Source organism: Herpailurus yagouaroundi, unplaced genomic scaffold (assembly GCF_014898765.1).
Source record: "Herpailurus yagouaroundi ecotype Mexico unplaced genomic scaffold, PumYag 28, whole genome shotgun sequence".
NCBI lineage: Eukaryota > Metazoa > Chordata > Mammalia > Carnivora > Felidae > Herpailurus > Herpailurus yagouaroundi.
The window spans coordinates 6,328,634-6,340,908 of NW_024412376.1; the positions used below are offsets into that span (position 1 = coordinate 6,328,634).

The 12,275-nt window shown below is 41.3% G+C and overlaps 1 protein-coding gene across 6 annotated transcripts in view; it reads left to right on the forward strand.

The window, feature by feature from the left end:
- Positions 1-12,275, forward strand: part of NSD3 (nuclear receptor binding SET domain protein 3) — a 115,219-nt gene that overhangs the window by 98,809 nt on the left and 4,135 nt on the right. For 4 of the 6 annotated variants that reach the window (XM_040456566.1, XM_040456650.1, XM_040456848.1 and 1 more), the window contains 5 exons: positions 2,247-2,449; positions 3,191-3,303; positions 3,898-4,167; positions 9,641-9,757; positions 11,723-11,864. In XM_040456566.1, coding sequence (XP_040312500.1) covers positions 2,247-2,449; positions 3,191-3,303; positions 3,898-4,167; positions 9,641-9,757; positions 11,723-11,864 — 845 coding nt within the window. The remainder of the gene's footprint in view (positions 1-2,246; positions 2,450-3,190; positions 3,304-3,897; positions 4,168-9,640; positions 9,758-11,722; positions 11,865-12,275) is intronic. The other 2 variants (XM_040456721.1, XM_040456787.1) reach the window with 1 other exon arrangement.

A 12,275-nucleotide genomic window follows, 5' to 3' on the forward strand; every position in this document is an offset into this window, starting at 1 on the left:
AAGTGGGGACAGAGAGAGACAGAGCATGAACGGGGGAGGGGCAGAGAGAGAGGGAGACACAGAATCGGAAACAGGCTCCAGGCTCCGAGCCATCAGCCCAGAGCCTGACGCGGGGCTCGAACTCACAGACCGCGAGATCGTGACCTGGCTGAAGTCGGACGCTTAACCGACTGCGCCACCCAGGTGCCCCTCAGCTCTTCTCTTTTAAGGAATTTATTTAAGGACAAAAACTGGACAAACAGGAAAAAATGTATATTTATAGGGGTATTCATTAAAGTATTATTTTTAATTGCAAAAATTTGAAATAACCAAAATGCTCGTCAGTGAGGGATTTCTCAAATAAATTATAGTGTATCCATAACCGTAAAGGGGTAATGCTCATCTCTATAGTAACATGAGATATCCAGGGTATATAGTTGAATTTAGACAGCATGTGAAAGAGCATATACATTATCTTTCCATGTGTTTATATAGTTAAAAAAAAAATGTAGATCTAGATATGTTTTTCAGACCCAGAAAGAAAAACATCAGATGTTAATAGTATAAGGCATAAGATTTTAAAAGGGTGTCATTTATGGGGCGCCTGAGTGGCTCAGTTGGTTAAGCGTCTGACTTTGGCTCAGGTCATGATCATGCAGTTCGTGAGTTCAAGCCCTGTGCTGGATCTGTGCTGACAGCTAGCTCAGAGCCTGGAACCTGTCTTCAGATTCTGTGTCTCCCTCTCTCTCTGTCCCTCCCATGCTCGTGTGCTCTCTCTCTCTCTCTCTCTCTCTGTCTCAAAAATAAGTAAAACATAAAAAAAATTTTTTTTTTTTTTTTTAATTTTTGGGACAGAGAGAGACAGAGCATGAACGGGGGAGGGGCAGAGAGAGAGGGAGACACAGAATCGGAAACAGGCTCCAGGCTCCGAGCCATCAGCCCCAGAGCCTTACGTGGGGCTCGAACTCACGGACCGCGAGATCGTGACCTGGCTGAAGTCGGACGCTTAACCGACTGCGCCACCCAGGCGCCCCAAACATAAAAAAAAATTTTAAAGGGAGTAATTTTAAGTTTTTCTGTTACACATTTCTGCATTGTTTTAACTTTTAAACACACACTGCTTTTTATAATTAAAAATCTGTATCATTCCAGGGTGGGCAGGAGTGCAAGTTTGACAATTAATAGATAAGACATTCCTGGATAAGAAATAGCTAAAACAGCGTAGGGGCACCTGGGTGGCTCAGTCAGTTAAGTGTCCCACCTTGGCTCAGGTCATGATCTCATGGTTCATGAGTCTGAGCCCCACATCAGGCTCACTGCTGTCAGCACAGAGCCCACTGCAGGTCCTGTCTTCCTCTCTCTCTGCCCCTCCCCAACTTGCACACAGACTGAAAAAATTTTAAGTTTTTGTATATTTACTGTTCATACTGATTATTCTATATACTACCAAAACTTACCTCTTCAATTCTTGACTTGCCCAATTCTTAGAAACTGTCATATGTACCTCACAGATGATTTCCATTTAGTGATCGCTATGCTATTCAGCCATTGCCTGTTTTCATTCAGTTATGTTTTCATTCTGTTCCACATCCCACATTTGTTATGATGTAGGATGAATTAGATTCTGAAATACACGCTGACATAAACCTAGTACATTTGACCAAAAACTATTTACTCTGGTTGATTAGAGGGAAGAAAATGTTCATTTGAATGGAGTGGTCATTCTTCACTATAGCATCAGTTTACTCTCAAATGGTTCCCTTGACTACTAGAAATCAACTTTTATACCTTGAAAGACAATCTTACTACTAAGATTGTCAAATTTGGAGGAACACATAACTTTTCTAGGATTGAAATTGGTTTTGGAATAGTATTGGTAAATTCTAACTCTTAAGTTGGGTAATGAGTTGTTATTTTTAGTTGTTATGCTTTATAACTTATATGTTCATGATATTCCTTTGTATCAGGTATTAATTTTTAAAGGAAAAAAACTAGATGGGGAGTTTAGGGTCTAGTTGGTTTAGTCTGTGTTCACTATTTCATTAGTTCACTGATCAATATGTTTTTTTTATTAATTTTTTTAATGTTTATTTTTGAAAGAGAGCATGTGTGAGCAGGGAGGGACAGGATCCCAAGTGGGCTTTGCACTGACAGCAGAGAGCCCAATGTGAAAGTACAAAACCTTTTTTTCTCCCTCATGCCAGCCATGTAAAGAATGGTATGATTTTTCAGTGTCTTGATTGATCTAAAATTGGTTTTGTTTTCAGATGGTGGCCAGCAGAGATCTGCAATCCCAGGTCTGTGCCACTGAACATCCAGGGCCTTAAGCATGACTTGGGGGACTTCCCTGTGTTCTTCTTTGGTTCTCATGACTACTATTGGGTACACCAGGGCAGAGTGTTCCCTTATGTTGAAGGAGACAAAAGTTTTGCTGAGGGACAGACTAGTATTAACAAGACCTTCAAAAAAGGTAAGTTGGATGATGTTTACAGTGGCTCAAAACCAAGACTCAGCGGTTGATTTCTCTGTGTCTCCTCACTTGCACTTGACATGTTTCTGGTATTAGAGAACTTTCACCAGGTGTTACAATCCAGCATCCAGAAGTATCCAATCACATTAGAGCACATCTTATCCAATCAGTTAGAAAAATACATTTCAGTATGGTAGACTCTGCTGTCTGTATGAAAAGAGTATCTTCAGTGATCTTTCTACAAACATAGAGATTATTTTGGAAATAGTCTTCTTAATCCAGTGAGGCACCTTTGCCACAGAAGAGTAGTAAAAGCTTCCCATGAAGTGCCTTATAAGTGTTTTTGCAACAAGTTTCCAGGAAGTTTGACTTTCTGGGTAAGAGTAAAAGGAATTTAAATCTAGTACAAGATAAAAAGCTGGGTTTTTTTGGTTGGTTGGCTATTTTTTTGCTTTACTTGGAAGACTCTGATTATTGAAGTAGGACCTCTTCTCTAAGGCAATGGCTTACGCAGAGCACAGTGTTCAGCTATAAACGAGTTATGTCCTATTTCAGCGTTATCCTATCCTGGTGGAAAATGGTCATTTCCAGAATAATTTTAAAAAGAACACCCCAGGCCAGATTCAGGGCATTGGGAAGGCAATGTAAAACTGCTCTCCTAACAGTCTTTGTTTTTTGTTTTTTTGTGTGTGGTTTTTTTTGTTGTTGTTATTTATATACTTTGTTTTGTCCTATTGGCAGCACTGGAAGAAGCTGCAAAACGTTTCCAGGAATTGAAAGCACAAAGAGAAAGCAAAGAAGCACTTGAGATTGAAAAAAACTCAAGAAAACCCCCTCCTTACAAACACATCAAAGTGAGTCGTTACCCATGAAACATTGGTATTTGACAGGCAAGAGGAAATGCATCGCCCTCTTAGTAATTAGAAGGCCCTTTTTGACTTATGAAGACTTTTACTGATTATCACCCAGTCTTCTGTAAAGCAAACTGAGAGCTTTTGTTGGAAGCATAAAATGGGAGCCATAGCCACTGTGCTGTGAGGAGGAGTCTTTGATAAGCCCTCTCACACCTACGAGCAGCATGTTCCCTGTGAAACCTTGTTCTTGCCCTACCAGGCTATCCTGCAGCAAGTGAGAGGATAGGTTATTTAGCTCCTTTACAAATTCTAGAAAGCCCACAGTTGCTTTTAGTTATAAATGCTCATTAATTTAGTAGAAGAAATACACATGATAAATAAGTGAGAATTCACATCAGATTTTGATATTTGTGTCCAGTATGAAGAGGCCATTTTATTCTTAGCTTGTTCTTAAGTTATTCAGGGGGAAATTGAAATCAAGATATATAAAGAACCTTTCTCAGAATCACACCACTATAGCAAAGCCAAGAATTTCATGGTTGTGTGAGGTTCCTGTTCAGATTCCTCCCTCTCATTCGTGACTTGGTTTTCCAGGCTAACAAAGTAATAGGAAAGGTGCAGATCCATGTTGCAGACCTGTCAGAGATCCCCCGCTGTAACTGCAAGCCTGCTGATGAGAACCCGTGCGGCCTGGAGTCGGAGTGCCTAAACAGGATGCTGCAGTACGAGTGCCACCCGCAGGTGTGCCCGGCTGGAGAGCGGTGCCAGAACCAGTGCTTTACAAAGAGGCTCTACCCTGATGCAGAAATCATCAAAACAGAACGGAGAGGCTGGGGCCTCAGGACCAAAAGGAGCATTAAGAAGGTAGCCTGGGACAGAGGCCATGGGGGCGGTGAGACAGACCAGGGCTGTGCCTCTCAGAAGATGCTTCATCTCCTCCTAGGGGTGAAATACATAGGGATTTTTGGCAAAATTTTGAAGCTTCCCAAGTTGAAAGTTTGGCACTTCTTGAGCAGAGCAGAAGTGGTAGGAAGAGGCAGTAATAAAATGCACATAAACTTTGGATGTCCTATGGTCAGTCATAAAAAGGAGAAGGGACATTGGTCATTTCCTTTTTTTTTTTTTAATCTGATTTTAATTGACTGTCTTTATACATTTTTTTTTTTTTTACATTTATTTTTGAGAGACGAAGCACACGTTGGGGAGGGGCAGAGAGGGGGGGGGGAAGACACAGAATCCGAAGCAGGCTCCAGGCTCTGAGCTGTCGGCACAGAGCCCAACGTGGGGCTCAAACTCACAAACTGTGAGATCATGACTTGAGCCGAAGTCGGAGGCTTAACTGGCTGAGCCACCCAGTTGCCCCTCCTTTTTTATTTTATTTTTTTAAAGCTTATTTATTTTGAGAGAGAGAGAGCACAAGCGAGGGAGGGACAGAAAGAGAGAATCCCAGGAAGGTTCCACGCTCAGCATCAAGCCTGACACAGAGCTGGATCTCATAACCATGAGATCACAACTTGAGCCAAGATCAAGAGCCAGACTGAGCCACCTAGGCACCCCCATTGGTCATTTTCTATTTGAAATATTTTTGACCTGTTAAGCAAAAGAGATGTAAAAGGCTTAGTAAAAGCAAAAGAGTATGAAGGTCAGAACATACTGGGATGGAAACTAGCAAACCCAAGCTTTGCACCAATGTCACAATTCCTTGGCTGTGAGGATGTGGCCAAATCACTAACCTCCTTGAGCCTCAGTTTCCTCCACTCTCAAGCGGATGTATCATAACCCTTGCCCTACACTCTTAAAAGGGTTGTTGCCAGTCTCAAATTAGAGTATATGTGCAAAAGCAACTGGCAAAGGTTGAGATCTTTAACACTTATAAATTGTCTTCATTCTTGGGGCCCCTGGGTGGCTCATTCGGTTAAGTGTCTGACTCTTGATTTCAGATCAGGACATGATCTCACGGTTTGGCTCGTGGGTTTGAGCCCTGAGTTGGGCTCCACACTGACAGTGCAGAACGTGTTTGGGATTCTTTCTGTCTCCTGCTCTCTATGCCCCTTCCCCACTCGTGCACGCTTGCTTGCTTGCTCTCTCTGTCTCAAAATAAATAAACTTTAAAAAAATAAATAAATTATCTTCATTCTTACATTTTGAGGCGCTTTTTCCAAGCGGTCTCTTTGAAGAAAAATTTTTAAATGCAAATAACTCAAAAAAGAATGAAAATCACCAGCAAATCCTAGTGTTCAAACAGTGGCTCTCAAACTTCAGAGATCCCAGGAATCTCCTGGGATCTTTGTTGAAAACAGTGTCCTACTGAACTATCTAGGGACAAGCCTGAATAGTGTGCGGTTTCAAATGAGGCCCCCTTTCGGCCCTCTCTTCCATCCCCCCCACCCCTCCACTCCCCGCCACTTGCCCAGGGCCAGTAGCGAACTAGCAAGAGTGCAGAGACTCTCAGTGAGAGAAGGTGGACATAGTGGGAATTAAAATTACTCTTGACATTTTTCTACCTGTAAAAAAAAGAAAAATCATCTTTGTGGTTAAAAAGTACTGTAGGAAAGAGAAACAATACAAAAAAGATAATAAAGAGTGAAATTCTTTCATCCCTTCAATTCCTGGTCTCCTCACCAGAGATGACCATTGTTAATAGGTTGTCATGTAGCCTTTTATGTATACAAATACATAGTCCTATATCCTATACTTCTAGAATCTTTAAAAACAAATATACATATTATTTTATCCCACTTAATGTATCATAAACATCCCTTTATGACAACCCATATAGATTTCTGCTCATTCTTTCTTTTTTTTGCTCATTCTTTTTTAACTAAACTCCCATTGTATTCTATAGTAAAATGTACCATAACTTATAACCTATCTTCTAATAACCTTTATATATATATAATTTATTTAATTCTGTAGTGAACATTCTTGATTTTCTGTCTTCATGCACCCATTTCTATAGATTAGATCACCTGAAGCGAAACTCATTCATTAAGCACATGTTTGTGAAGCTGCTTCTATGTGCCAGGTACTACTCTAGGCATTTGGAAAAACAGTAGTGAACAACATACCTTTGTGGGTCTGCTAGAGACAGGTAATAAACAGATATGTAATGCTAGGTACCACTAAAATGCTGCAAAGAAAAATAATACTGTCAAAGGGGATGGCTGGTGACAGGAATTGTTATTTTAAATTCCTTGGTTAAGGAAGGCTGAGGAGTGCCATTTGACCTGAACAATGAGGAAAAAAGCCATGCATTTCAGGCTGAAGAAAGAGCAAAGACAGGGGCCTTAGCATGCTCCAGGCACAGCAGGAGAGCTAGTGCATCTGGAGAAGAGTGAGGAGGAGAGGGGTGAGAGGCAGGAGATAGCAGAGAAGGTAGCCTGGGGCCAGATCTTATGGGAACTTAGAGACCACAGGAGGGAGACTTCTGGAAGTTGTTAGTGGGAAGTGACTTGATCTGACTGGATGTATTCATTTTCTATTGCTGCCTGACAATAATACTACAAACTTGGGAGCTTATGATGTTACACACACTTTATTTTCTCACAGTTTCTAGGGGTCAGGAGTTGGGCAGTGCTTGGCTGGGTCCTCTGCTTAGGGTCTCACAAGGTTTCAGTCAAGATGCTTCTAGGACTGGATTTCTCATTCTTGTGCCCCAACTAGAGAAGGATATACTTTCCTGCTTGCATGGCTATTGGCAGAATTCTGCTCTTTGCAGCTATAGGTCTGAGAGCTTCAGGTGGTTTTTGTTTGGGGTTGTTGTTCTTGTTGTTGTTTTGCTGCTATTAGCCTCTAGAGGCTGCCCATAATTCCTTGCCACATGGAGTTCCCCGACTTGGCTATTTGCTTCCTCACAGCCAACAAGGGAGAGATACTCCAGCAAGATGGATGCTAAAGTCTTGATGTAACAGACTCCCAGAATCACATACATTCTGTCATCTTTGCCGTATTCTATTGGTTAGAAGCAAGTCGCAGGTCCTACTCACTCAAGGAGAGAGAATCACACCACGGCATGAGCGCTGGGAGACAGGCATCTTGGGGGCTGCCTTAAGTATCCGTGTCCCACCCTTGTGTTTCCGAAAATTAACTCTGGCTGTAGTCTGTGGAATTTATGATCATGGGGAAGGGCTAACAAAAAGGAGACCATTGTTGTCCAGGAGAGAAATGATGGTGGCATATGGACTACCAGGGTTGTAGCTGAGCCAGAGAGAAGTGGGTACATTGCTGATATTTTGAAGGCGGAGCCAACAGGATTCACTGATCATTAAATATATGGATTGGATTGCTTGGCCAAAGGTCATTGACATTTAAAATGTCATTAGAATGCAAAATTTTTTTTAAGTTTTTTTTTTTTTTTTTTTAAGTAATCTCTACACCCGACGTGAGACTTAAACTCATGACCCCAAAATCAAGAGTCACATGCTCTTCTGACTGAACCAGCCAGGTGCTCCTAGAATGCAAAATTTTTGGTGGTACTTTTAAGCCATGCATATCACATACATAAATTTTGCCTATGACTTCAGGGGAGGTGTAGGGGCTATCCTGAAATTTATCCAGTTTAATATCATGTTAATGTCTTTTATTAATTTTTTAATGTTTATTTATTTATTTTTGAGTTGGAGGAGGAGGGGCAGAGAGAGGGAGACAGAGGATCCCAAGCAGGCTCTACACTGAAAGCGAAGAGCCCGATGTGGGGTTTGAACTCATGAACCATGAGAACATGCCCTGAGCTAAATAAAGTCAGACACTTAACCAACTGGGGCACCCAGGCGCTCCTAACATCTTTTAACAGTAGTTGCATTTATTTTAAAATGTATTCTAATTTATTAAATTGATATAATCAAGAGAAAAGAAAATACAGTCAGGATTATTCTGTCCAGTAGCACTTGAGGAATTGCTAATGTAAGACAATTGCTCTTTTACAAAATAGTTGGAAGTATATATTCCTGAAAAGCAAAATCATAAAGACTTAGTAGCAGCATGGAAAAGATTTTTGGTACATTGAGGGACAAAGGCCAAATATGGAATTTGATTGTACACAGCCAGCCCTCTTCCTTTCGCACATAACAGATCCTTGCAAATGTGGGCCAGAGCCAAACAAGGGACTTCCTGTAACAAGGTGATTTCTCTCTTCAAAATTAAGAAAATATATATTAAATACTGAATTACAGCTTACCTTTTTGCCATAGTCTTTGAGGACAGATTTCTAGCTCTATTAAAGTTCTTGTTTTGTTATTTTTATTCATAATTTAATTCATAGTTAATGGGTATTTTTTGAGTTTTTGTTTTTTTAAAGGTTTTATATTTTTTTTTTAAACTTTTTTTTCAACGTTTTTATTTATTTTTGGGACAGAGAGAGACAGAGCATGAACGGGGGAGGGGCAGAGAGAGAGGGAGACACAGAATCGGAAGCAGGCTCCAGGCTCTGAGCCATCAGCCCAGAGCCTGACGCGGGGCTCGAACTTACGGACCGCGAGATCGTGACCTGGCTGAAGTCGGACGCTTAACCGACTGCGCCACCCAGGCGCCCCAAAGGTTTTATATTTTTAAATAACCTCCACATCCAACATGAGGCTCAAACTCACAAAAAAATAAAAGTATCACTACATTTTTGCCAATAAATTTGAAAATTTATGTGAATGGATTCTTAGAAAAGCATAATCATCACCACTCCCACAAAAATAAATTTAAAAATATGAATAGTTCTATAAACTATTAAAGAAATTGAAACTATCATTGAAAACCTTCCAACAGGGGCGCCTGGGTGGCTCAGTCAATTAAGCATCCTGCTTCAGCTCAGTTCATGATCTCAGGGTTTGTAGGTTTGAGCCCCGTGTTGGGCTCTGTGCTGACAGCTCAGAGCCTGGAGCCTGCTTTGGATTCTGTGTCTCCCTCTCTCTTGCTCTCTCTCTCAAAAATAAACATTAAAAAAAAAAAAAAAAAGACGTTCCAAAAAAGAAAACTTTAAGCTCAGATGGTTCCACTGGTCAATCTGCCAAACATCTAAAGTTAGAAATAATGTCAATTAGAATAGAATAGAATTGAATAGAAAGAAGGAACAAGACAGATGTGGTAAAAATATATGCAACAAAGATGATAAGGGATTATGTTTTGTTGCAAAGAGTTCACATATGGAGAAAATATATGCAACATATGAACAAAGGTGCCACCTGCATGCCAATGAATGACAACCACCATTTGTCTCTAGGGTTAAAGTTGTACTTCCAGCGGTCTTTCTGGTTAATTCTCTTGGATTACATTACACATACAGTGTTAAAGAATGCTTTCAAATATAACACACTGGTTTTACACTTATGTGTTATGTGCTTCTCTACAGGGTGAATTTGTAAATGAATATGTCGGTGAATTAATTGATGAAGAAGAGTGCAGATTGCGAATCAAGCGAGCCCACGAGAACAGTGTAACTAATTTTTATATGTTAACTGTTACCAAGGTAAAATTGCTTTTTTTTTGTAAGAAAAAAGGATTCTTGGTTTTTGTTTCATGGTCTTAGGTTGAACTCCGTTTCCTCTAACTTGATTTTTTTTTCCAGGAGAGTTAGAATGGTTTGAAGTAGCCAGTGTGCTACCAGCCACAGTGTGCTTCTTAACACCACAGTGCACCGTGGCTGGTTAGTGAAGCTTTGCATGTGGCATGTGAGGTGGCCCTGTGAGTGGAGAGACAGCCAGGACAGGGCAGACATGGTCACGGAAGAACCTGGCCCTCAGTTTCTCCATTACTGATGGAGACCATCAGCTCTGCCATGCTGAGTTCTAAAGCATCATTAAAGTTCTGATTTAGCAAAAATTCTCTGAATTGTTCTGTATACTGAAACTTCATGTCTGAGTTAGGACAAATGAAGGAAGCCATAAGCAGGATGACAGGAAAACTGCTAGTTTAATCCATGAGATTGTAAGCCACGTTTGCTGTGCGTTCTGTCTGTATCTCACCTCACTTCTGCAGCAGCCCTCTGCCATGCAGGGGACAAGAAACTGAGGTCCAGCCATGACAAGTGATCTGTTGAGTGCAGAGCAAAGACTAGTACCCATCTTTCTGGTGTTCCAGGCTATCCCTGAAACTGAGGGAATACCATTAAAAGTAGGAACTAGAAATCACTTAAAAGCTTATTCTCTTGGTGCCTGGGTGGCTCAGTCGGTTGAGCATCTGACTTAAGCTTAGGTCATGATCTCACTGTTTGAGACCCGCATCGGGCTCTGTGCTGATAGCTCAGAGCCTGGAGCCTGCTTCAGATTCTGTGTCTCCCTAACTCTCTGCCCCTCCCCACTCGCACTCTCTCTGTCTCTCTCTCAAAAATAAATAAATATTTAAAAAATTAAAAAAAAAAAAAAACTTACTCTAGGAGCGCCTGGGTGACTCAGTCGGTTAAGCGTCTGACTTTTGATTTCAGCTCAGGTCATGATCCCACGGTTCATGAGTTCAAGCCCCATGTCAGGCTCTGCACAGACAGTGCAAAGCCTGCTTGGGATTCTCTCCCTCCCTCCAGCATTCACACTGTCTCTCTCAAAATAAATAAACTTTAAAAACAAAAAAGCTTATTTTAGCTGATATGTCATTGTTTAACAGCTTTACAACTTTCATGATTGTAACTTTCATAAACATAAAATACCAATTATTTCTGATTACTGAGTAAGCCCTTCACATCCTCCCCTCACTGGCAGGGACCCTCCAGCCATCTTGACAATGCTGGGGAGGCCCCGTCCTCCAGAGCTTATCCAGATTATCAGAGTTTGAATTCAGGGGCCAGATTGTTGAGCTTTTGACTGTATTCTGAACATCAGTGTAAGTGAAACAGAAGGAACAGATGACTACTAAAGAGTATATCCCACACGACAGCCCTTCCATTGATCAAATCCCAAAGTCTTCATTCAGAGACCAAGTCTTTCATTTTTCCTCCTTCCCTCTCCGTGGCCTACACTCTTCTCCATTTGCCCCCATGGTCGTTTCGCTGCTTGAGCAGTGCAGGAAAGGAGGGCTGACAGCAGAAAACCATAGCTTCTACCCCACGCAGCTCACCGATCTCTCTGCTCTGGCATCACAGAATGCCCTTCCTCAGCCTGTGGCCAACTGATCTTCCACATAGCATTATTCTGTGGTCTATGTCTAGAAACAAACTGGAAGGAAGGAAGGAAGGAAGGAAGGAAGGAAGGAAGGAAGGAAGGAAGGAAAGAAAAGCTAAATTCTACTTTATCTTAAATGCTTTGACTTGAAGGTCATCAAATAAAGTCAAGAACTTAGTCAATGGCTCAGAGAGCACATGATGTCAGATTTGTCAGCCGTCAGACATCGGCTGGTAGCAAAAAGCTGCTCCCTGTGGCTCTTGACCAAGTTGGCTATTTCTGAGAGAGACTTGTACTTAGCTTTATGTTAAAGGCACCTTTCATTTCTTTTCTTTCTGAAGGACCGTATAATTGATGCTGGCCCCAAAGGAAATTATTCTCGCTTTATGAACCACAGTTGTAATCCAAACTGTGAAACACAAAAGTGGACAGTGAATGGAGATGTTCGAGTTGGACTTTTTGCTCTTTGTGATATTCCTGCAGGTAAAAAACCAGCTTGTTCCCCATGCCCTCTTCCCTGGGCAGGACATCCCTCAAGGTTTGAGGCTTAAGGATTTATTCAAATAAGATAGAATTCTATTTAGAATTATTATCTGCCGTTAAGAAGTGAAAATCTGTGTCCTGCAAAAGGGAGTTTAAGCAAGCAGAGAGGATGTCACAGAATTCTCTGGGTCCTTGACCCTAATGAATTACTTCTCCAAGTTCTTGCTGTCTGTGCGATATAACCAGATGCTTAAGCTTTTGTTTTCTTTTTTAAAGTATTAACATACTGTGTTAACTTCAACTGGTGTCTGGGCTTGTTTGGTGGGGGGGTGGGGGGTGTATGTTTTTTAGTTGGAAGATCATCTGTTTCAGGGTAGACATAAAAAGCTTCTGAAGCCAGCTGCTGCTTCC